The sequence below is a fragment of the Mastigoproctus giganteus genome, chromosome 4 (assembly GCF_048544385.1).
Source record: "Mastigoproctus giganteus isolate SK-2022 chromosome 4, ASM4854438v1, whole genome shotgun sequence".
NCBI classification, from domain to species: Eukaryota; Metazoa; Arthropoda; class Arachnida; order Uropygi; family Thelyphonidae; genus Mastigoproctus; species Mastigoproctus giganteus.
Genome location: NC_143578.1, coordinates 100,547,978 through 100,573,590, shown reverse-complemented (window position 1 = coordinate 100,573,590; position 25,613 = coordinate 100,547,978). Strand labels below are relative to the sequence as shown.

Genomic DNA, 25,613 nt, shown 5'->3' with positions numbered 1-25,613 from the left:
TGGTCTTAGTGGCACTTCAACTGATGTGTCAAATGGCTTCTCATCTGACAAGCTGGGAACAGACCAGTCAGATCCACATAATTACAGACCAATCTCACTTACTAGCTGCTTGGATAAGACCTTGGAGAAAATGCATGGACACCCCACATTATCAGCATAATAATGAGCATAATAATATATTTGAAATATATTTGAAATTTGAAAGAGCATAATAATATATGCTCTTTCAAATAAAGCAAACTCCATAACTCTAGCACAGACAAGATGAGGTTGTCCTTGTGGGAACAGTATTGGGCATACTGTCCCCATCTCACTCACCTTCACTTGTTGACAGGTGAGGATCCTCTCACTCTTCTCATTGTTACTCTTTATTGATAGTAAAACACATCCTTCCTGATTTTCCCCACAATCAAGCTGCTCAACTTGCAAATTCTAGATCCCTTTTAATCCAACATAAATCATTAAAACTGATATTGTGAGTAACACAGCTAATATGACTGACTTTTTATAGTTTTTTTTTAAAGCAGATTCATTTCTATGAACATTTCTAACATATCTTATACCCAGATTATCCACTTAATTGCAAGCACAGGTTGTGCTAGGAAACTATGATTAAAATAAACAAAAAAAATATATTTAAAACAAAACAAGTGTTCTGTAGGCAATGAAAGGAATGAGGGAATGGAATATTATCTGTTGGGGGCAGTGCATAAACAGTTTGTATTCACCCAGAAGTAGTTGTGATAGAAAGATGGAATTTTTTTGTTTGATACCTTAATCTCTATAGCAACCACACAGAGTTTAGTTTTGATCTGACAATTCATTTTTTTTTTAATTTGCAGTGCTGAATGAAGTACATTACCACAATGGATAAAGTGGAATACAAATCAGTGATTTAGTTCTTCTTTCTGCAAGGAAAAACACCCAAAACAATCCACAAATAAATGGTCGTTGTTTATGGAGAAGACTGCTGAGGTTACAGTGTTCTAAACAATTCAAATGTGGAAGAACTCTAGTGCATGATAAACAGATCCCAGGATACCCAGAAACTTCTGTAACAGAAGACAGCATTGTATAAATTGAGACATAAATCCTGGAAGATTGCCATATTAGCATTAAAGAACTAGTAGCAGAGCTCTAAATTAGTGTAAGGTCTGTGGAGAACATCATCCATCAAGAGTTGCATTTGAGTTAACTGTTTGCTAGATGGGTTCCTAGACTTCTGACCCCTGACCAGAAGAAGGAAAGTGCAAAATTTACACATGAAATGTTGTCAATGTTCCAGGAAAGGCAAGAGGTGTTTTTTCATGGCTAATCACCACGATTGAACTTGGATCCATTATTGTGATCCTGAAACTAAATAAATGTCAAAACAATGGAAGCATGCAGAAACACCACCAAAAAGGCAAAGGTGCAACCAAGTGCTGGCAAGGTGATGCTGTCAGTTCTTTGGAATCATCATAGTGTAATACTAACAGATTACCTTCAAAAGGGCTATAATGATGGTGAAGTATTATTCCAACCTAACCTCTTCGTGAAGCTACATGCTTCTATAAAAGAAAAAAAGACAAGGAAAGCTGTCAAAAGGTATGCACCTGCTCCACAATAATGCCATTGTACATTCCTTGCATACTGCAGTGAGGTGTGCCCACGAATGTGGGGTTCAAATATTTGCTGCTAATGATGAGGTGATTTCTGCTGCTGTGAGTTGTGATTTGAAAGACAGTCAAAGGACTTCTATAAAACTAGCCTGTGGAAGTGTATTTAGAGGTGGCAATAATATGTCATTTTGTCTGGTGACTGATGAAAAAGTGGAATACATACAGAAATGAAGAGAATGTCTATAACAACTACTTCTGGCTAAATAGAAATCTTTTTGACCTCCTCCTTATGAATTTAGAAAAGGAGAAACAAATGTAATTGAAAAAAAATGACAATGAAAAGAATGTCTATGAATCTGGATAGGGTAGTGGGGTTGAATGGTAAGAGTCAAACCTACCATGATATACTTTAGAAATGGTTGGAAATACTTAGAAAAATTCCAAGGAGAACAAATACTAATATGTATGAGGACCTGTATGAAAGTAATGTCTCTTAATTTTTTGCTTTCAAATGTGGTCCCATAGATCATTTCGAGTGTCATGGAGTGGGCTCTAGAGGTCTCTAGTTTCACCATACTGATTGGTGCACTGTGATCTCGTGAGTGCAGCACACTAAGACTTTTCAAGAGAAGAACGTTGCATATCGTAATTGGCTTGTTTCCAATTCTTCAGTTTCATTTTCTGCCTACACCAAAGCTTGCAACAATTGTAAAGCAGTTATTAATCAGTCCAAACTAGATTTTGAACAGACTAAGAGTAGAAAACTTGCTTCTTGCCCTAATGGTAGCCGAGCATTCTTGTCTCTTGCCAGAGCTATTGGCTGCAACTTTTTCCCATCTTTGCTCCCACCTCTGTCAAAACCAGAAAGTTCTGTTGTCACTTCAGCTGAGGATAAAGCTGACCTGCTAGCATCCAATTTTTCTTCCAACTCATGTATTAATGATTTTGGTAAAAAACACCTCCCACCATACCCAACACGCTCCATTCAATGCCTTCTGTGGTCTTCCGTCAAAAGGATGTCAGAAGGATTCTGACGAATCTTGATGCAAAGAAAGCTCCAGGTCCTGATGGTATTTCCCCACTTGTTCTCAAAATCAGGGCTACTGAACTTACTCCTCTTCTTTGCCACTTTTTTTCCTTTCTTATTCCAAAGGCGCATTTCCTTCTGCTTTGAAATTTGCTCATATCCAGCCAGTTCCTAAAAAGGGAGACAAATCCATCATATCCAATTATCGTCCTATTGCAATTACTTCTATTCTTTCTAAAGTAGTGGAGAAATCAATTAACCGCCAACTCTTTAAACTACCTAGAAACCTTCTGTCTGATCAACGATCGCTAGTGTGGATTTTGTCAGTGTCGATCCACTGGTGATAATTTGGCTTACGTTACTCGTTTATGTTTGTTTGTTTGTTTGTTTGTTATTTGGTTTTTAGGGGCATTAGCAACTAAGGCCATATTGCTCCGTGAATATGCAGTGGTCATTCCCTGACCCTTCCGCATCCTCCGTATTTGGTGGTGACGGGCTGGAACCCCGGTCTAATCAAGAAGCGTGTGCTGCGCACTGCTGCTCCTTCCCACCTGGCTACGGAGGCGCCTACTCGTTTATGGACAAATTCAATGAAAACGTTTGGTGAAACACAAGCAGTTGCTCTTGACATCTCAAAGGCTTTCGATCGTGTTTGGCATAAAGGTCTTCTAAACAAGCTTTCATCTTATGGTGTGCCAACTTTTTTTTGTAATTAGTTATCCAGTTTTCTCTCTGATCGCTCACTAAGGGTGATGGAAGATGGCTCTCAGTCTTCTAACTTCTCCACTAATGCTGGTGTCCCCAAGTTTCAGTTCTTTCTCCCATTCTTTTCCTCTTGTATATTAAGGACCTTCTTCCATTGACTGAAAATTCTATCCATAGTTTTGCCAATGATAGCACATTGCATTCCACTTTCCATTTTGAGAAACCTTGCCCTGCTCAATTAGCTTCAACTTCTCGAATATCTGCTACCAATTCCTGTAATGCCGACCTCCAGGTAATTCTCCAGTGCGGCAAAGACAACTTAGTTGATTTCAATCCTTCTGAAACTCAGTCTTGTCTTATATCTCTCAAAAAGGATTCTTCTGCTCCTATGCTTATCTTTGGTGACACTCCGATTTCTAGGCAAAATGGTATATCTCTTTTGGGGATTACCCTAACTTCTAATCTCTCTTGGCAGAAGCGCATTACAAATATTGCTTCCTCCGCATCTAAAAAACTTGGTTTTCTCTTTCGTTCTCGGCGTTACTTTTCTTCCAAACAGCTGTTCACTCTGTACAAATCACAAATCTGCCCTACCATGAAATATTGTTCCCACATTTGGGGCCATGCCCCCAAAACCTCTCTCAGGCTTCTAGATTCCATTCAGAAGAGGGCAGTTAGGTTAATTAATGACTCCTCTCTACTGAGTCTATCCACTCGCTGTCTCATAGACTTACTGTTTCTGCTGAATGCCTTTTCTACAAATACTTCCATGGGCACTGTTCTTCTGAATTGGCTTCTATAATTCCCACTCTCTCTTTCAAAATAGGCCGAACACATGCTGCCAACATCCATTTACTGTCCAACTTCAAACTCACAGTACCAACTTTTCATCTTTCTCGTTTATTCATTCAACTGCTGTTTTCTGGAACAACCTTCCTTCACACATATTTCCTGAAAATTGCAGTCTACAGAAGCTGAATTCTAATGTAAACAATTATCTTCTTTCATCTTCTCCACCCCCAATCCAAGCATGGTACTAAGTACTATAGGTTCTAATACCACGTGTTTGGGGTTTTCATAAAAAAAAAAATAATTAAAAATGGTGGATGTTACATATATATGTATCAAGCAAAGAGTGGTGATTGAATTTCTTACCAAAGAAGAAGTGATACCTCTCAGAAATGTTTATGGTGACAATACTGTAGTAGTAGTAGTAGTAGTAGTAGTGGCATGTGATGCAAGAAAGCAAGTGTATGAGCTTATGCAGCATCAGCCAAAAAAAAAAAAAAAATCACACCATTCCCTCCAAATGCCTGTCCAGTTCCTCCTTAAATTTATTTAGCCTATCAACTTCCACAACGATAGATGGAAGTTTGTTCCAGCAATTAACCACCCACTGCCTAAAGGCAAATTTCCGCACATCTATTCTACGTCTGTCTTTTCTGAATTTGAATTTATGCCCCCTTAGGTTCGTAATCTGAACAAGTGGAAGGATCCCATCAGAATTCAGCGTGCTCAATCCATTCAAGGCCTTATACATCTAAATCAGATCACCGCACAGGTGCCTAGTCTCCAGCCACTGCAATTTGCAGAACTTAAGCCTCTATTGGTAAAAGCATCCCTTCATTCCCCTCACCAATCTTGTTGCCCTTCTCTGTACACACTCAAGCAAATCTACATCCTTCCTAAAATGAGGCCTCCAGGCCTGTATGCAGTACTCAAGGCATGGCCTGACCATTGCCTTATACAGAGGGACAATCACCTCCTTTTCCTTGCTAGCAAAATTCCTGTATATCATTGACAAAACCCCATGACCTGCCCTGGCAGCCTGTCTGCATTGCTCAGAAAACTTCATATCTCACTGCACAATTGCTCCCAGGTCTTTTTCATTTTCTACCACCTTAAGTGTAGTACCACACAGTTGGTACGTTTCTCTGGGGTTACTTCTACCCATATGCAGTACTTTGCATTTGTCAAGGTTAAACTTCAGTTGCCACTTCTTAGCCCATCTGCTCAAATTATCTAGATCCTGTTGCAGTAGCACACTGCCATTTCTGTCATTAACAACCCTACCAACCTTTGTATCATCTGCAAACTTCGACACTATGCCTGATATACCTTCATCAATATCATTGATAAATATACAAAACAACAGTGGACCCAACACCGAACCCTGTGGGACTCCACTAATAACATTCCATGAAGAGCAGCACCCATTAATTACCACACTCTGTCTTCTCCCACTCAACCATCCTTTTATCCATTGTAGCAACTTACCCTTAATACTATTCTGCTCCAATTTGTACAAATAGTCTTCCATGCGCAACAGTGTCAAAAGCTTTCCTGAAATCCAAATATATGATATCAAAATTATTTTTTGCATCCAGTTCCTTTGTAACCACATCATGTATAACTGTAGACATGAGTACAGTTATACATTGGGTAAGACACATTAATAAGAGTGGGGAAAGTGACATTGTTGACAAGCCCTGGATGGTCAGCCAGTAACGTCATTGACAACAGACAGTAACAGCTGGATTGACACACTGATCAAAGGAGACTGCTGCATCACAACATGCAAATTGTGTATAGGTATAGGGAAATTTGCTGTGATAACCATCATAAAGAAACTAGGCTACAACAAGGTTTAGGCCCCAGGTGCCAAGCAATTTTGTTATCAAGTGTCTCTGCCAGTAAATTAGCACTCTTTCTTGGTGAAATAAAATCGTTTTCTTATTTTCAGCGTTACATTAACACTCAATTAATTCAGTAAAGAAAGCACTTTACTAGATCAGAAGGAAAAGTAACCTTCTTTCTTTCTTTCTTCCTTCCATTTATTTTATTACTAACCACTACCACTTGGTCACAAAGGTGGCACTGCTCCTGCCTCCACAGGACAGGGCCAGTAACCTGGAGGAGAAAAGCTCTCCCTTCTAGGGCGAAATGGAGCAAACTGATCCTAAGACCCAGAAATCCACTGGGTGCATTGATGAGACCCTTACAGGGCGAAAACAGTTGTAGTCTGAATTTGTTGCAGCTAAACTTCAAAAGACTAACGCAGCCAAAATTAGAACTCCAACCGTTCTTATCATTCACTCAACTGAAGGACAACCTATTGGCAAACTATTGCCATTTCTAGTCCAAAAATGCCTAGAAAGCATAATAGGTACCTCCAAGACAGTTTGTTGCTTAAGATTGGGAGTTACTGGTTGAAGTTGTCACTGCTCGACAGTCTGAGCAACTACTAAAACTAAAAACTTTCGGTGGAACTTCCATTACTGTTTCACCACACATTTCCCTGAACATGTCAAGAGGTGTCATCACCGAATGGGACCTCATGAATGTGTCAGATGAATATTTAAAATAGGAATTACAAGATCAAGAAGTAATCAATGTAAGAAGAATAATGACAAAGAAAGACGGCATACTAGTTCCCACTCGGAACATAATACTCACTTTCGATTACCCTAAACCACCAACAGCAATCAAAGCAGGTTATCTTAATTGCCATGTTAGAGCATACATTACAAATCCCTTACGCTGCTACAAGTGCCAGAAGTTTGGGCATTCACAGACAGTCTGCAGAGTAGCAGCTGCCTGTGCCGTATTTGGATACACTGTGCACACGAACACTGAATGCACAGCTACAATACCTAGTCATCCAAACTGCAGAGAAGCACATCTGGTGTTTTCTAAGGAGTGTCCCCTTTGGAAACGTGAAAAGCACATACAACGATACAAAACTGAACACAATGTCACCTATCAAGAGGCCAAAAATCTTTACCAGTCCTGAATAATAATAAACCAACCTATGCTCAAGCAACCAAAAGACATATAGCAATTGCAACCCAAACAGTGGTAACCATACCGCCAAGCGAATTGCTATCTCAGTGGGCAAGGTCAGTATTGACCACCGTACCAGTAAAGCAAACAAAGTAAAGCCATAAATACTCCAATTACTGTACAACCAGATGCCTCCCCACACCAAAACACTAAAGTAACTACCTCTCCTGATGCAAACCAAACAGATTGCATGGACCTAGAAGATAGCTCACAACAAGGTGAGCACGTACTAAAACTATTTACTGATGAGGATATGGGCATGGAAAAACCATACTTTGCAAAGAAAGGGAAACCTGAGTGAAATAAACCTTCAACCCCTCAAAACAAATTGAGGGTTCTACTAAATCCAAATAATGCTTACATTTCTGCAATGGAACTGTAGAGGATATTGCAGCAATTTAAATGATATCCGAGATCTCCTCACACAATATGATCCTATCGCTTCCTGCCTTCAGGAAACCAGTCTGACTCCACATATAACTGTTTCTCTCCAGAACTATATAATTCATCAGCAAGATCGTGTTGTACACAACCCTAACAGTCATTAAGGTGTGGCATTGATAATCAACGCTCAAATACCCTCCAAACCACCCCCATTAAAAACAAACCTTGAGGCAGTTGCAGTGCGAGTCAACGTTAATTTTGACTTGACTATTGTCTCGCTATACTTGCCGCCTAATCAAAATATAAGCTACACCGACTTAGAAGAACTAGTGGTACAACTTCCTCAATCCTACTTCATCCTAGGGGAACTCAGTAGTCATCATCCTTTATGGGGAAATCAAAATATGGACAAACGAGAACAAATTATAGAAAAGTTACTTGACCCAGCACAATTTGATTACTCTCAATAATGGCTCACACACCTATACGCATTTACCTACAGGATCTACCTCAGCTATTGATGTCTCACTGTGCTCAGCATCCATATATCCTATATTTGGATGGACTATTCACAGCAATCCATTGGGTAGTGACCATTACTCAGTGATATGCCGGACTGATACAAACATCCCCCACTTTTCTAACAGAACTGTTAAATGGAACTTTTCCAAAGCGAAATGGGATATATACAAACAACTAGCAATACTGGAAGAAAAGCAGATCCAGCAAAGCATCCATAAACTCCGCCACAGAATATATATACAGTGAAACTTCCCTTTAACGGACAGCCATGGGGAACGAAAATGTGTCCGTTAGAGAGAAGTGTCCGCTAACAAGAAGTCTGAGGGAGGAAAAAAAAAAAGAAAGAAAGAACAATTGTTAAACGTTTAATGTAAAATTAAATTAAATTATATACAGATTTTGCACAATATTTTTGTAAATAATATACATATAATTGTGCTATGCATATTATGACTTTATCTTAAGAAAAATACATACAGTAATCACTTATTTTCTTCTGCACCTTCTTCCGGCTGATAATTTTGTTTTCAACATTTGTTTGGAGTGAAGAAACCATCGAAAGTCCTTCAGTATCTTCTTCAGCGGCGAAAAACATTTTTAAACGATTGATTTGTATGAGCGCTTCTTCTATTTTCATCGGTGGTTCATCGTTAATATGTTCTTCGACAGAATGACCTCCTTCCATTTCTTCATCCTCATGAGGAACTTCTTGAAAAATATCGATGATAATGTCGTTGATATCTAGAGCACCATCTTCTGTAGTGAGGTTCGAGTCTATATCTTTGTGGCTAGGGTCACTTGTAGCGGAAGTATCGTACATTATCAATAGATGTTGAAGTTCTTGTTCTTCTTGGTACTCCATATTGCTATTCACAACTTCAATTTTTGCGTTTGAGAAGCCAGACTTTACAAAACAGTTCACGACAGTTTGTTTTCTAATTACGTTTACTGAAGAGGAAATCCATTGAATTGCATCTAGGATGCTGATTTTCTTTGAAAGGTCACTCGCACATGTTACATCGTTCATGTTTGCAATGAGATGTCTTAAAACACGTTTTCTGTAGTGAAGTTTAAAATTTTTTATTATCCCTTGATCCAAGGGCTGACACTCTGCAGATGTGTTTGGTGGCAGAAAAACAATTTGAATGTTGGACAATTCAATGTGCGGGTGAGATGCAGCATTATCCATGAAAAGAATAATTTTTCTGTTTTGACGAATCATGTTTTGGTTAAAGTGACTTATCCATTCGCTCATGATATCTCGTGTCATCCACGCTTTTTTATTAGACTTCCAGTCAACATTCAAAAGATTCAACTTTATGCCCTTGAAACAACGAGGATTTTGTGGTTTTCCTATAACAAGAGGTTGTTCAAAGTCTCCCAGCATATTTGTACACAATAGTACAGTCAAGCGTTCCTTAGAAATTTTTCCGCCCTGGCACTTTTCGTTTTTTAGACTCATTGTTTTTTCAGGAAGAGCTTTAAAAAACAACCCTGTCTCGTCACAGTTGTAAATATCTTTAGCTTCAAAATCATGACATAAATCTTCCAATTGGACGGTCCACTCTGTTACAACCCCAGTATCAACAGATCCACCTTCACCACTTACGGTTTTCCAAGAAATTTTATGCCGAGTTTTGAACTTGTCTAGCCATCCCACAGAAGCTTTGAACTCATTTACTCCCATAGATTTCGCAACCTCCAAAGCCTTTTCCCTAATAATAGGCCCATTAATGGGAATTTTTTTAGCACGTTTGCGACAAAACCACTCACACGTAACATTGTCAATTTGAAGTCCAACAGTTTTCGGGAATGACTTTTGAACCTGATCATTTCCGTGTTGCCAAAATTGTTTGAGCAGTTCACTTTTTTCCCTTTAGGATGTCGCTTACCTGCGTCTTCCCGATTTTGAATTTTGCAGCGAGATTGCGAACACTATTTTTTTGCCAATTATATGCATTAATGAGTTCGACTTTATCTTTTAAAGTTAAATGTTTACGAGAAGACATTGTGCACTTCACACGACACTGAACAAAACTGAAAACTGAAACTGAAAAGACAAAAGGCCGGCCATATTCCCGCCCCTGCACACACCGAATTCATCAGAAGTTTTACACGTGCCTTAAAATTCTTGAAAAAGGGTTTAGAACCTTGATAAAATTCAGAGAATCGGAAATAGAAAATAAACACACGATTGAGGCAATACGTGGAAGAAACGTTCCTAGAAAAAGGGCCGTAAGCTCGCCCGCTGTCCGTTATGGGGAGATCAAATTAAGTGCTAATCTAAACGAAATAGTGCAGATTGCCTGTCCGCGTCCGTTACAGAGAATGTCCGCTAGACAGAAGCTGCAAACACGTTAAAACCAATGGAGGTGAGTTGGGGAATTTGAAAATGTCCGTTGTAGAGAGATGTCCGTTAACGGGAGGTGTCCGTTAGGAGAAGTTTCACTGTATAACCAAATACTACAGGCAGCAGACCAAGCGATTCCAAAGCAATCCAACAAAATTTCAGCATGGTGGAATGATGAATGCAGCGTGTCTAAAAAAGAAAAGAACAAAGCATGAAACATCTTCAGGAAGTTTCCAACAACTGCAAATCTCATACACTTTAAACAGGCTCGGGCAAAAGCAAAATGTATTAGACAGACTAGAAAAATGGAAGCATGGAGACGTTTCACCTCCACAATTACAAGAACTACAAAAATGCAAACGATATGGACCAAAATATGACGTATACTCTAAACATCCACACATAAACCTTCCCATACTAAAATGGGATATATACAAATAACAATGGGATATATACATACAAACAACTATATAGTGTAAACAGTTTTGATGTTACAACACCAGTGGAGATTGCAAATTCTTTGGGTGAATTGTTCATGAAAATCTCAGCCACGACATCTTACACACCTGATTTTCAGGTACGCAAGGCACAGGCTGAGAAATATTTTATCAACTTCGAATCAGCATCTAGTGCCGCATACAATCTCCCCTTCACAATGACAGAATTGCACCATGCTTTAGCCATCACCAAACTCAGTGCAGCAGGACCAGATGGAATACATTGCATCATGATAGTACAACTTACTGAACCAGCCTTTAAGATATTGTTACTTTTTTATAACAGAATTTTCAAACAGAATACCTTCCCAGAAATGGCACCATGCTTATGTTTTGGCATTTCCAAAACCAGGAAAAGCCCTTACAAATCCACAATGTTACCGACCCATTGCACTCACCAGCTGTGTGAGCAAGATCCTGGAAAAAATGATAAACGGTAGTCCAAAACAAGCTTTTTAACCCGGTACAATGCGCTTTCCGTCAAGGTAGATCCATTCTTGATTTACTAATCAGGGCAGAAATAAACATCCATGATGCTTTTGTACGAAAAGAACACCATGTCATGGTTCTTTGTGACATAAAAAAAGTATTTGACACAGCTTGGAGGTACGGCATAATGTGAAACCTATACAATCTAGGACTATGTGCACACCTGCCAGAGTTTATCGGAAACTTCCTACACCATCGCTCATTCCAAGTTAGAGTCAACAACCAGTTATCTATAAATTTTATTCAGGAAAAAGGAGTTCCACAAGGTTCAATAGGAGTGCCACCCTATTTAACAGAATAATGAATTCCATAACACAGGGTCTACCCAGACAGTTCCACTACCCTGTATGCTGATGACTTCAGTATCTCCTGCCATTCGCCTAATATGCGAATGGTAGAAAGACAGTTGCAAGGTGCCATCAACAAAGTTGTAAAATGGTCACAAAACAATGGCTTTTGCCTCTCGCCCCAAAAGACTGTTGGGATACACTTCTATAGGAATCATAACCTACATCCAGACCCAGAACTTCACCTAGAAAATCAAATGATCCAGTGGTTCACAGTGTCCGCTTTCTTGGTGTCGTTCTAGACCAAAAACTTACCTTCCTCGAACATATAAAACAGTTCCAGTTTACTTGTCTTAAGAAGCTAAACATCTTAAGAGTACTATCTGGCACAACATGGGGAGCCGACCGTTACACGCTACTGCATTTGTATCATGCATTAATACAGTCACGTCACGTCACGTCACGTCACGTCTAGACTACGGCTCTGTGGTCTACAGCTCTGTTAGACCAAGTGCCTTATGTTGGCTTGATCCCATACACCATAGTTCTCTTCATCTCACACTAGGGGCATTCAGTACATTGCCAGTTCAGAGCTTGTGTGCTAAAGCAACTGAAACCTCTTTACATCTATACAGACAAATGCTTCTGTTAAACTATGCAGCAAAAGTCAAAGGGCAACTGGACAACCCTACTCGGAATGGATTTTTCTCGCCCAAATGGGAAAATCTTTACAGGCTTAACCATCTAAAAACCTGTCAACAGAGATATGCGTGCATTCCCTGCTCAGTGATTGGCAAATTCACCTTAGCATGATACAGCCGGCCACTTCACATACAGTTCCACCCTGGATGTATCACATACCACTGTGCGACCTTTCACTCACATTGTTGGGGAAACATACCTTATCCCAGCACGCAGAGTACACGCCAATCTACACGGACGGATCTAAAACTGACACCCATGTTGGTGCAGCAGCAGTATTTCCTAACCTTACTATAGCCAAGAACCTCCCCATTTAATGCAGTAGCCTATGCTATCTACATAGCATTAAATTTCACCCTCTCAGCAAATATTTTGCCCAGCGCTATCTACACAGACTCAATTAGTGCTACCCAAGCTGTATAGCAGAATAAAAATCATCATAACCCCTTACTCATACACATTTGTAACACCATGACCAAGTTAAATAAGAGCAAACAACAAATTCTCTTTTGTTGGATCCCTGGTAACATTGGAATTGTTGGAAATGAATGTGCTGACCTAGCTGCCAAAACTGCTACAGATCCTGTAGATCAACCCTTTAGCATATCACTCTCTGATTTCAAATTAATTATAAAGAAGCAAAGTGTTGAGCAATGGCAACATATCTGGCAAAGTCAAGTTGGTAACAAACTGCTCCGTATAAAGAAAGATCTCAAGCCTTGGAAGTCGAGACACGTGAGAATAGACATGAAGAAGTAGTACTAGTTCGACTACAAATAGGTCATACGCACCTGACTCATCTCTATCTTCTTTCAGGCACTGATCCACTATGGTGCACAGGGTGCAACACTCAGCTCACTGTCGAGCATGTGCTTATTGATTGCCCCAAATACAATACTAATTGGGAAGATATGTTTACCTCATTTTCCATGACGAATACCTTTCAGCATTTCTGACCTCCTAGCAGACACGCCACATGTAATTGAAATCTTTGGTTTCCTCAAACAGATAAAACTGTACAATGCAGTATAAATTTGAATAACATCTATACAGATAGAACTATGTATTTAACATCACCATAGTTAGGTGCATTATGGCCTTTGCTGCCCTTGCACCATAAAGCCTACATACAAACAAAAAAAAGTTTTGCACTTGGTGGGTCCCAAAAATGCTGACACATGAGCACAAAGAAGCCCAGAAAGTCATCTGTATGGAACTTCTCTGGTGCTGTGAGAGTGAAGGAGAGGTTTTTCTGTCACGCATAGTCACAAGTAACAAAAGATGGGTTGACCGTTATGACCCTGAAACGAAAAAACAGTCGATAGAGCGGCACCATCAAAATTCACTGCACAAGAAGTTCAAAAGAAAGTCTTCTGTTGGTAAATTCATGGTGACAGTGTTTTGGGACAAAGATGGGTCTTGGAGTGTCGCACCACAATCAACTCAGATCGATATGTGGAAATGTTGAAAAAAGTTGAAAGCTCACATCCTTAGTTTGACCAGACAAAAACCTTAATGAGGTTCTTCTTCTTCATGACAATGCATGACCCCATAGCAGCCTGTGCATAATGAAGGCCATTGCAAAACTGGGATGCACTCTCCTTCCTCACTCCTCTCATAGCCTAGATCTTGCACCTTCTGACTAATACCTCTTCGACCCGCTAAAGGATGCAATCTGTGGGACCCATTTTGTGGACAACAACCAGCTCAAGCACAGTATTTGCTAAGCTCTCTGGAGCAAGAGTAAGGACTTTTACAGGATTGGAATACAGTATCTGACTTGGAGATGCATAGAAAATGATGCTGACGTGTAAAAATAACAGTGTGTTTATTTGTGATTGAGGGCTAATTGATGTAAAAGGCATAGTTATAGGAATTAAATTTTCTGAGGAATAAAATAGGAGGCATTACTTTCATACCGCTCCTCGTAAATAAACAATAATATTTATTTATTTAATTTATTACTTAAGAAAACTAACAGTTAAAAACTAATATTAGTTGTGCAACTTAATCCAAGGATGTAGCAAACACATGACAGGTCTGTCCCCTTTTCACACTAAAAAATATGTACAGGTTTCTGATTCTTAAAAGTTGGATACATTTTTTGGGAAATCCTTGCTTCATCCATCTTCCTTGATTGAATGGTTTCTTGTAATATGCAGTGAAATAGCTTGTAACTTTTTTTTTGAAACATGAATTTATATAACCTTACATTACATGTTAGGTTAGAGAGTTTGTTTGTTTGTTATTTGGTTTTAAGGAATATTAGCAACTAAGGCCATATTGCTCCAGGGATATGCAGTGGTCATTCCCTGACCTTTCCGCTTCCTCCGGATTTGGTGGTCATGGGCTCGAACCCCAGTCTAGTCAAGAAGCATGTGCTATGCACTGCTGCTCCTGCCCACCTGGCTACGGAGGCGCCTGGTTAGAAAGTTATGTAACCTTATGTTAGACAAATTATTTAGGTTGCTTTGCTGGCCTAAACATTTTAAGAAAATATTTAACTGCTTTTATGAAGATTGTTATGCACATTTATCACTATTTAGCATACAGAATGTTTTTTAATTTCTTTTAATTTTATAAATTTTAGCTGCGTTTTCCTCTTCACTTCACATCAGATCTTAAAGATATTTTGAAACATATTCTCCATGTAGAAATCTCTAACAGATTTGGTGTTATGAAAAGAGGAGTAAAGGATATTAAAAGGCACAGGTGGTTTAGGGAAATTCCATGGAGTGAGATCTTTACCAGAAAAGTAAGAACATTTTCTTTCATTTTATGCATTCATTTAAAATAGCTTTTAATTTATCGTATAAGGTGGTATTAATTTTATTGCTAAGTGTTGTATGTGGAGAACACTTGCTATTTACTGACAGTTATAGTATTTCCTTGCAATAAATTCTAGAAACTACTATATAAAATGACTGTGGTTGTGATTAATAACTTTTGATCTGGAAATTTGTACAACCCCAGGGGCTCATATCTGGTGAGTATGGGCTTGGCACACCCAGGGTCTTGAGAGCTGGATATTATCATTCTTCTCTTTCTTGGTGATTCCCCCTTCTTCTTCTGACTCTCTCTCTCTCTCTCTCTCTCTCTCTCTCTCTCTCTCTCTCTCTCTCACACACACACACACACACACACACACACACAGGGTAATTCAGAATTTTTTTTGGCTGGTGCAGCATAAGCCTCAGGCTTCCTTGCACCATATAGCTAATAATAATTTTAAAAAAAACCTTCATTTTAAATTTATACATTAAGTGGCTAGATTTCTTAGCCTTCCTGCTTAGTTTTCTTGCCTGTTTTTCTGCTAGACTGTAAACAGATGAAAGTAAATTTATTCAGGTTTCTAACCTGATTGTTTATCCAGATCTTTAACCTAATTGCACAATTTCCATAAAATAACAGCAAATTTATTTTAACATTATTTATTAAAATTTCACATGTTGTTAGCGTTATAAAAAGTATCCTAAAAGTCTTGGAGAGTTTTACATGGCCATAATTAAGAGGGCAAACAATTCTCTGCCCCGATAAAGATATTTTCCACAAACAGGGTTGTTGTAATCATACTATTGTTTGCAATTTCTTTGAGCTACTTTGTATTGTTACAAGATTCCATGGCTCATTTGCAGACACCCCATCTTTCAAATAACTTCAATGGAAGAAATCTGGGATGCTTAAACCAGTTGATCTTGCTAGCCAATTAATGTTGCCAATGTGGGAAATCAGATGCTCGGGAGATGATTCCCACAGAACCATAATTTCCCTTGTGCATGTGCCACGGGCCCTCGCACTGCTGAAATCATACTAGTGTGAAAATCTGCACACCATATTTCTGCTCAGTAACTAACTGATTTACCTTCAGGTTTTTTAAAAAAAATTGTAGGACGGTGATGTCGTTGGTTGTTATGCATCATCAAACAGTTACTTTTATTGAATGTTCAGAGTTATAGGATGACTTGGTGTGACTTGGTGTTCACAAATCTATTAAGATGAAAACCAGCTTTCACTTGTTATTAATTTTTGATGGATATCTTCAGTTTTGTTATGTAAATCCAAAATCACATTAGCGTATATTATCTGACACTGATCTTTTGATTTAATTCCTTGAGCAGTTAAAATTTATTATGTGTGCAGGTGTTGTATCCTTTCTTAAAATTCTGTGCATGGATTTTTGGAATGTATAATTGCTGGCTTCTTCACCAGACTAATGTGGTGGGACTTTGTTCGGTGCTTTCCTGAACCAGTTTAACCCAAGTTATACCTCACTGTGTCCAAGGATGCTACAGATCATGGTTTGTTTTCCAGACTCTTTTCCTAACCTCCTTTGTAATCAAGTCACAAAGGAGGTTAGGCAGACGAAGGCATATTACGAGAAATCTTTGGCAAAGGATGCTAAGAAAAACAGCAAGGATTTCTTTACTTATATAAACTCTAAAAGGAAAGGGATGAATCAGATTGGTCCACTTGATACTGAAGATTCGACTTTTGATGATCCTGCTCAGATAGCAAACAAACTGAATGAGTATTTTGCATCTACATTCACACACGAGGAGTTATTAAGGATTGAAAATGCCAGAAGGTTATCAGATTGTAGCAGGGTGCTTAATGATTTTGTAATAAATGAGAGAAAAGTGGAAGAGAAATTGTTAAAGTTAAACATAAGAAAGGCACTTGGGGTGGATGGAATCTATCCAGTTATATTAAAGGAAGTGGCAAAGGAAGTAAGCAAACCCTTAGCCATAATTATGAGAGTATCCGTGGACTCGGAGGAGGTCCCCATGGACTGGAGATGTGCAAATGTATCCCCAATTCACAAAGGGGGATCAAAGGGTGACACGAGTAATTACAGACCAGTTAGTTTAACTTCTGTTCTGGGTAAAATAATGGAGTCACTGGTTAAAGATGCATTGCAGGATCATCTATACAAGACTGCAGCAATAATTCAGACACAGCACGGGTTTGTTAAGGGGAAGTCTTGTCTGATCAATTTGATTGGATACTATGATGTAGTCACAAAAGAACTGGATGCAAAGAATAACTTTAATATCATATATTTGGATCTTAGAAAGGCCTTTGATACTGTTGCACATGGAAGACTGCTGTACAAATTGGAGCAGTGTGGCATTGGAGGCAAATTTCTGCTATGGATAAAGGGATGGTTGAGTGGGAGAAGACAGAGTGGTAATCAATGAACACTGCTCTTTGTGGACTAATGTTATTAGTGGAGTCCCTCAAGGTTCAGTGTTGGTCCATTGTTGTTTTCTGTATTTATAAATGATATTGATGATGGTATATCACGCTTAATCTCCAAGTTTGCAGATGATACGAAGGTTGGCAGGGTTGTTAATGACACTAATGACAGTACGCTGTTGCAACAGGATCTAGAAAAATTGAGCAGATGGGCTGAGAGGCGGTAAATGAAGTTTAACGTCGACAAATGTAAAGTGCTACATATGGGAAGCAGTAACCCCAGAGTAACGTATCAACTCTGTGGTACTACACTGACAGTGGTAGAGAATGAAAAGGACCTGGGGGTAATTGTGCAGTCAGATATGAAGTTTTCTGAGCAAAGCAGACAGGCTGCCAGGGCAGGTCATGGAGTTTTGTCAATGATATACAGGAATTTTTCTAGCAGGGAAAAGGAGGTGATTGTCCCTTTGTATAAGGCAATGGTCAGGCCATGCCTTGAGTACTGCATACAGGTCTGGAGGCCTCATTTAGGAAGAATGAAATTTGCTTGATTGTGTACAGAGAAGGGCAACAAAGTTGGTGAGGAGAATGAAGGGATCCTCTTACCAAGAGAGGCTTAAGTTCTGCAAATTTCAGCAGCTGAAGACTTATGCACCTGCGAGGTGATTTGATTGAGGTGTATAAGGCCTTGAATGGGTGTTGAGCACGCTGAATTCTGATGGGATTCTTCCACTTGTTCAGATTACAAACCTAAGGGAGGTATAAATTCAAATCGAGGAAAGACACATGTAGAATAGATGTGTGGAAATTTGCCTTTAGCCAGCGGGTGATTAATTGCTGGAACAAACTTCTGTCTGTCGTTGTGCAAGTTGATAGGTTAAATAAATTTAAGGAGGAACTGTACAAACATTTAGAGGGAATTGTTGTGTGAATTTTTTTTTTTTTTTGTCTGATGCTGCATAAGCTAATACGCTTGTTTTCTTGCATCACATGCCACTATTACTACTACTACTCTTTGTTGTTCAATCTAGGATTCTGATTTCAACTATCACAGGAATTGTATAGGGTGATACTTTCACTGCAGGACCTGTAATAACTATTTTATTAAAGGACAAAATGACATTAAAATGAGTAGTGGTACCTGAGGTTTACAAGAGACATATCTAAAGGCAAATGATGCCCAAATTCCAAGGGGGATCATCCTGCATATTCAAAAAACTGTGATTTATGGAAGCTTGGAAAAAAAATATACAGAAATATAAAATTGAACATAAAGTGACTTATCAAGAAGCGAGAAAACAAATAGTGAAAGGTGATCCATCAAAGGTTTAGGCCTAAACCATTTAGGCCTAAATGGATGTCAGATGAACTAATGAGACATATGGCAGAGAAGAAAAATGCATGGGATACATATAAATTAACACGTGATACAGAAGCCTATGATAGATATAAGTTGATCTGTAACTAAGTTACAAAGGAGGTTAGGCAGATTACGTGAAATCTTTGGCAAGGGATGCAAAGAAAAACAGCAAAGAGTTCTTTACTTATGTAAACTCTAGAAGTAAAGGGATGAATCAGATTGGTCCACTTGATATCGATGGTTCAACTGTTGATGATCCTGCTCAGGTAGCTGACAAACTAAATGAATATTTTGCATCGACATTCACACATGAGGAGTTATTCTGCAAGGGGAATGCCAGAGGTGTATTCAACTCTGGCAGTAAGCAAGATAATCTTGTAATAACTGAGAGTAAAATGGAGGAGAAATTGTTGAAGTTAAACACAAGAAAGGCACCTGGGGTGTATGGGATCTATCCAGTTAAATTAAAGGAGGCAGCAAAGGAAGTAAGCAAACCCTTAGCCATAATTATGAGAGCTTCCTTGGACTCAGTGGAGGCACCCATAGACTGGAGATGTGCAAATGTGACCTCAATTCACAAAGGAGGATCAAAGACTGACACAAGGAATTATAGACCTGTGAGTTTAACTTCTGTTCCAGGAAAATTAATGTAGGCACTGGTTAAAGAAGCACTGCAGGATCATCTAGACAAGACTTGAGTTATAGCTCGGACACAGCATGGTTTTGTTAAGGGGAAGTCTTGCCTGACCAATTTGATTGGATACTGTGATGCAGTCACAAAAGAACTGGATGCAGGGAATAACTTTGATATTATATACTTGGATCTTAGAAAGGCTTTTGATACTGTTGCACATGGAACACTACTGCACAAATTGGAGCAGTGTGGCATTGGAGGCAAATTGCTGCTATGGATAAAGGGGTGGTTGAGGGGGAGAAGACAGAGAGTGGTAATCAATGGACACTGCTCATCGTGCACTAATGTTATTAGTGGAGTCCCTCAAGGTTCAGTGTTGGGTCCATTGTTGTTTTCTGTATTTATAAATAATATTGATGATGGTATATCAAGCTTTAATGTCCAAGTTTGCAGACGATACAAAGGTTGGCAGGGTTGTTAAGGACACTACTGACACTATGCTGCTGCAAGAGGATCTGAAACGATTGAGGAGATGGGCTGAGAGGTGGCAAATGAAGTTTAACATTGAAAAATGTAAAGTACTACATATGGGAAACAGCAACCCCAGAGCAATGTATCAACTCTGTGGTACTACACTGACAGTGGTAGAGAATGAAAAGGACCTGGGGGTAATTGTGCAGGCAGATATGAAGTTCTCTGAACAGTGCAGACGGGCTGCAGGAGTAGCTCATGGTGTCTTATCAATGATAAAAAAGAGGAATTTTTCTAGCAGGGATAAGGAGGTGATTTTTCCCTTGTATAAAGCAATGGTCAGGCCACACAGGTCTGGAGGCCTCATTTCAAGAAGGATGCAGAGCTGCTGGAACGAGTACAGAGAAGGGCAACAAGATTAGTGAATGGAACAAAGGGTTGCTCTTACGAAGAAAGGCTTAAGTTATGCAAATTACAGTGTCTGGAGACTAGGCACCGGCGAGATGATCTGATAGAGGTGTGTAAAGCCTTGAATGGTTTGAGCATGCTCAATTCTGATGGGATTCTGCCTCTTGCTCAGAATAATCACATGAGAGGGCATAAATTCAAATTGAGGAAAGACAGATGTAGGATAGATGTGCGGAAATTTGCCTTTAGCCAGCGGGTAGTTGGTTGGTGGAACGGACTTCCATCCCTTGTTGTGGAAGTTGATAGCCTAAATAAATTTAAGGCTCAGCTGGACAGGTATTTCAAACGAACGAACGGGGGGGGTGAAGTGGAAGTTTTTTTTTTTTTTTGGCTGATGCTGCATAAGCTTGCTTTCTTGCATCATATGCCTCTACTAATGCTATCTTCCCCCAAAGATATAAAATGCTTTTGCTGCGGCTTTTTGCTAAAACTTTAGCAGCAAATTCATATGATGTTCCATTCCAGAAAATTAAAGAGGCTGCAGAAAGACGCAAGCTAAATTTCAACACTGGTCTCTCTCTCTTCCATATAATCAGCCTTTTACAATAACTGAGTTAAAGGAATCTCTTAGCAGAGCACCCAGTAGTGCAGTTGGCCCTGATGGTATATTTTATATTATGCTGCAACACTTGAATGACACAGCTTTACAAACTCTACTAATATTCTTTAACAAAATTTTTCAGGAAAATGTTTATTCTCATTCTTGGAGACATTCACTTGTATTAGTCATTCCTAAACCAGAAAAAGATCTCTAATCCAGCTAACTATTGTCTAATGTCCTTAACTAGTTGTTTAGGGAAAACACTGGAAAAATTGTATCTCAAATGGCTCACCTGGTTTTTAGAGTCATGTAACATCCTGCATAAAAATCAGTGTGGCTTTCAGCAAAACAGATCTGCTTTTGATATGATGACTAAAGCAGAATCAAACATCAGAAATGCTGTTTCTGATGTTTGATTCAAAAGGCTTTTGATACAATGTGGCTTTTCTGTATTCTACATGATCTTCATACCTTTGAACTACAAGGGAGGCTTCCCTTGTTTTTTCAAAGCTTTCTCCATGGCAGAACCTGTTAGGTTCGTTATCTAAATGTTCTTTCTAAAATCCATATACAGGAGGAAGGTGTTCCTCAGGGATCTATTTTGGGTCCTACTCTATTTTTAATTAAAATAAACAACATAATCCAGGATATTCCAAGCACAGTTCAATTATATCACTATGCAGACGACCTCATGATGAGAGGTCTTCTGCATAGTGATATAATTCAACTGTGTCAAGGGAAACATATTAATTCTATCAAGAGACAATTGAGACAACTTTAGATCTCAATTAACAAAATAGAGCTGTGGATGTCTCGCAATGGCTATCGCTTATGAGCACAAAAATCAAACTGTATTCATTTCTTTTAAAAGCGTAAGATCCATCCCGAGCCTGAATTTCAACTTAAAAATCTCACCATACCACTTTCCAATAGTATCAGATTTCTTGGTCTAATTCTGGACAATAAATTAAACTTCATTACAGCACATCACATATCTGAGAACCATTTGCTTTAAAAAAATTAAATATTCTCAGAGTACTATCTTCATCAACATAGGGTGCTGACCGATACACTCTGCTTTGATTGTATCAGGTTTTAATTAGATCTCACTTGGATTATGGAGCTGCAGTCTATGACTCAGCCAGATAAAGTGCACTATTTCAGCTAGACACCATCCATCACAGTGCTCTAAGGATTGCTTTAGGAGAATTCAGAACATCCCCTGTACATAGTCTGTATATAGAGGCACACGAACCTCCACTCCATCTTCAGAGGAAAATGTTGCTACTCAACTATGCAGCAAAAATTCTGAGTCTTCCCTTTCATCCTACTTGGCCATGCTTATTCAAGCCCCAGTGTACTACCTTTTATGACAACAAACCTAATGAAAACAAGCCAATTGGAATAAGGCTACTAGAGTTAATAGAATGCTGGAACACATATAGATAACATCTTTCAGGAAACAAACACTTATGAACCTCCATGGTCTAGTTATATACCAGTCTGTGATCTTGCTTTCCAACAATGGGTGGAAAAAACAAGCAGCAGATCTCGCCATTCATCGGGAAACTCTATGCTGCCCATGCAGCTAAAAATTCTCAGTGTTTTCACATATATATACACTGATGGCTCAAAAACAAGTGCAACAGTAGGTGCCACGGCAGTTTCTACTATCTTTTCTAGTTTTGTGTCCCTTCCGAAGGAATGCAGTGTCTATATTGCCGAACTTTTTGCAATAAAGATAGCTCTAGATCACGTAACTGATCTGTCCTGTAAGCAAACATTGATCTATTCTGACTCTTTGAGTGCAATAACAGCATTAAAAAATCATCCAAGCTAATCCACCCTGTCTTAAAGCAGATCAGATCACAAATAATTGTGTTACATGCTGCTAACCAATCATCACTTTCTGTTGGATACCAGGTCATGCAGGCACCAAAGGAAATGAACATGCAGATCAAGTAGCTAAACATCTGATCACTGCATGCAGCTAAAAATTCTCAGTGTTTTCACATATATATACACTGATGGCTCAAAAACAAGTGCAACAGTAGGTGCCACGGCAGTTTCTGCTATCTTTTCTAGTTTTGTGTCCCTTCCGAAGGAATGCAGTGTCTATATTGCCGAACTTTTTGCAATAAAGATAGCTCTAGATCACGTAACTGATCTGTCCTGTAAGCAAACATTGATCTATTCTGACTCTTTGAGTGCAATAACAGCATTAAAAAATCATCCAAGCTAATCCACCCTGTCTTAAAGCAGATCAGATCACAAATAATTGTGTTACATGCTGCTAACCAATCATCACTTTCTGTTGGATACCAGGTCATGCAGGCACCAAAGGAAATGAACATGCAGATCAAGTAGCTAAACATCTGATCACTGCATGCTCTCCTAGCTACCAAGTGCCATATACAGATTACTAATCAGTCATAAAAAATGTGTGTGAAAAACAATTTTTGCAGATTTGGCTGGCTCAGGGCGGAAATTCTCGTTTGAATTGCTGCTGCAATTCAAACGAGAACCTCATTTCTGGGTATCAAGCATGAGATCAAATAGGCAAGGAGAGGTGATCCTGGCTAGGATACATATTGGGCATGCATCTAACCCATATTTATCTGCTCATGGGGGAAGATTCAAAACTAGAAGTCCAGCTATGGACTTCTAGTTGCAGGAGAAGCGGGCGAAAAGAAGTCATTTTAGCAAAGCTCCGAATTGGTCATTCTTATACAACTCATCTGTTCTTGCTTACGGGAGAGAATCCTCCTCAATGTCCCATCTGTCAGACCCAACTAACAATTAAACATATTCTAATAGACTGCCCTTAGTACTCAAGTATCTGTAAATCCAGTTTGTATTCTGTATACAATTTGCAAGACCCTTTAATCTTATTACACATACTTGGCAAAAATGCAAATTGATATAACCATCTCTGAAAGCCACAATTTAAAAATTTCAGTCTCAAGAAAATCATGAACAAGCACAATATGACCCAGGAGGACCTTGTGCCAGGACCCCAGGTGCCAAGCCATTTATTAGTGACTAAGCGATTCCCAGCGATTTATAGAGTGTTTTGAAAAATATACCAGTTTCTTTAATTTTCATCATTAAATTCCTTTTATTTTTGTGTCTTCACTTACAACCAGTAAGTGAAGACACAGAAAGGAAACTCACCTTTTTTATTATTTTTTCTCTTATTCTCACTTTTATTAGTCTAACTTACACAGCCGCTTGGTCACTAAGTGGCACTGCTCTTGCCTCCACGTGGCAGGGCTGGTAACCTGGAAGAGGAAAGTAACACTTCCAGGGCCAAAATAGCAAATGAGTAGTAAAATAACTACTAGTACTACAGGGCTTCAAGGGAAAGCCCCACCAAGTAGTGATACAGAAAACACAAAATCAAAGACAGAAGACAGATATGGACCTACCAAAAATACCAATATACATTGTCATACATGCGACAGGAGATCAGACATTAGGATGTTTGTCTCATTCATATTCAGAAAACATTAGAGGGTATAGTAAGATCTCCAAGTCAGTTTGATGCCTGAGATCTGGAGACATACTAGTGGAAACAGAAAATCCCAAACACTCCCAGAAGTTGCTATCAACAACAATTTTTGGAAGGATGCCAGTAGTTGTAACACCACACAACACGCTGAATTCTTCCAGAGGGGTGATATCAGAGTGGGGCCTCTTAAATGTATCAGAGGAAGAGTTCACAGAAGAATTAAGAAGCCAAGGAGTAACAGGAGTGAAGAGAATTAATATCCGAAGGGATGGAAATATAATTCCAACAAGAACCCTTATCATAACCTTTAATACTCCAAAACCTCCAACAACAGTCAAAGCAGGATATCTGAACTGCTAAGTACGACAATACATACCAAATCCACTGCGTTGTTACAAATGTCAGAAATTTGGACTTTAGTATTAGCATTAGTAGAGGCATATGATGCAAGAAAGCAAGCTTATGCAGCATCAGCCAAAAAAAAAAAAAAACCCACTTTCACTTCACCCCTCCGTTTGTTAGAAATACCTGTCCAGCCGAGCCTTAAATTTATTTAGGCTATCAACTTCCACGACAAGGGATGGAAGTCTGTTCCACCAACCAACTACCCGCTGGCTAAAGGCAAATTTCTGCACGTCTATCCTACATCTGTCTTTCCTCAATTTGAATTTATGCCCTCTCAGGTGATTATTCTGAGCAAGAGGAAGAATCCCATCAGCATTGAGCAATCTCAAACCATTCAAGGCTTTATACACCTCTGTCAGATCACCTCACTGGTGCCTAGTCTCCAGACACTGTAATTTGCAAAACTTAAGCCTTTCTTCGTAAGAGTACCCCTTTGTTCCATTCACTTATCTTGTTGCCCTTCTCTGTACTCGTTCCAGCAGCTCTACATCCTTCTTGAAATGAGGCCTCCAGACCTGTATACAGTACTCAAGGTGTGGCCTGACCATTGCCTTATACAAGGGAATAATCACCTCCTTATCCCTGCTAGAAAAATTCCTGTATATCATTGACAAGACACC

The 25,613-nt window shown here is 39.1% G+C and overlaps 1 protein-coding gene across 1 annotated transcript in view; it reads left to right on the top strand.

The window, feature by feature from the left end:
* Window positions 1-25,613, top strand: part of LOC150086950 (cAMP-dependent protein kinase catalytic subunit alpha-like) — a 100,999-nt gene that overhangs the window by 71,342 nt on the left and 4,044 nt on the right. Inside the window, exon 5 of the mRNA XM_090372331.1 lies at window positions 14,998-15,162. Coding sequence (XP_090228457.1) covers window positions 14,998-15,162 — 165 coding nt within the window. The remainder of the gene's footprint in view (window positions 1-14,997; window positions 15,163-25,613) is intronic.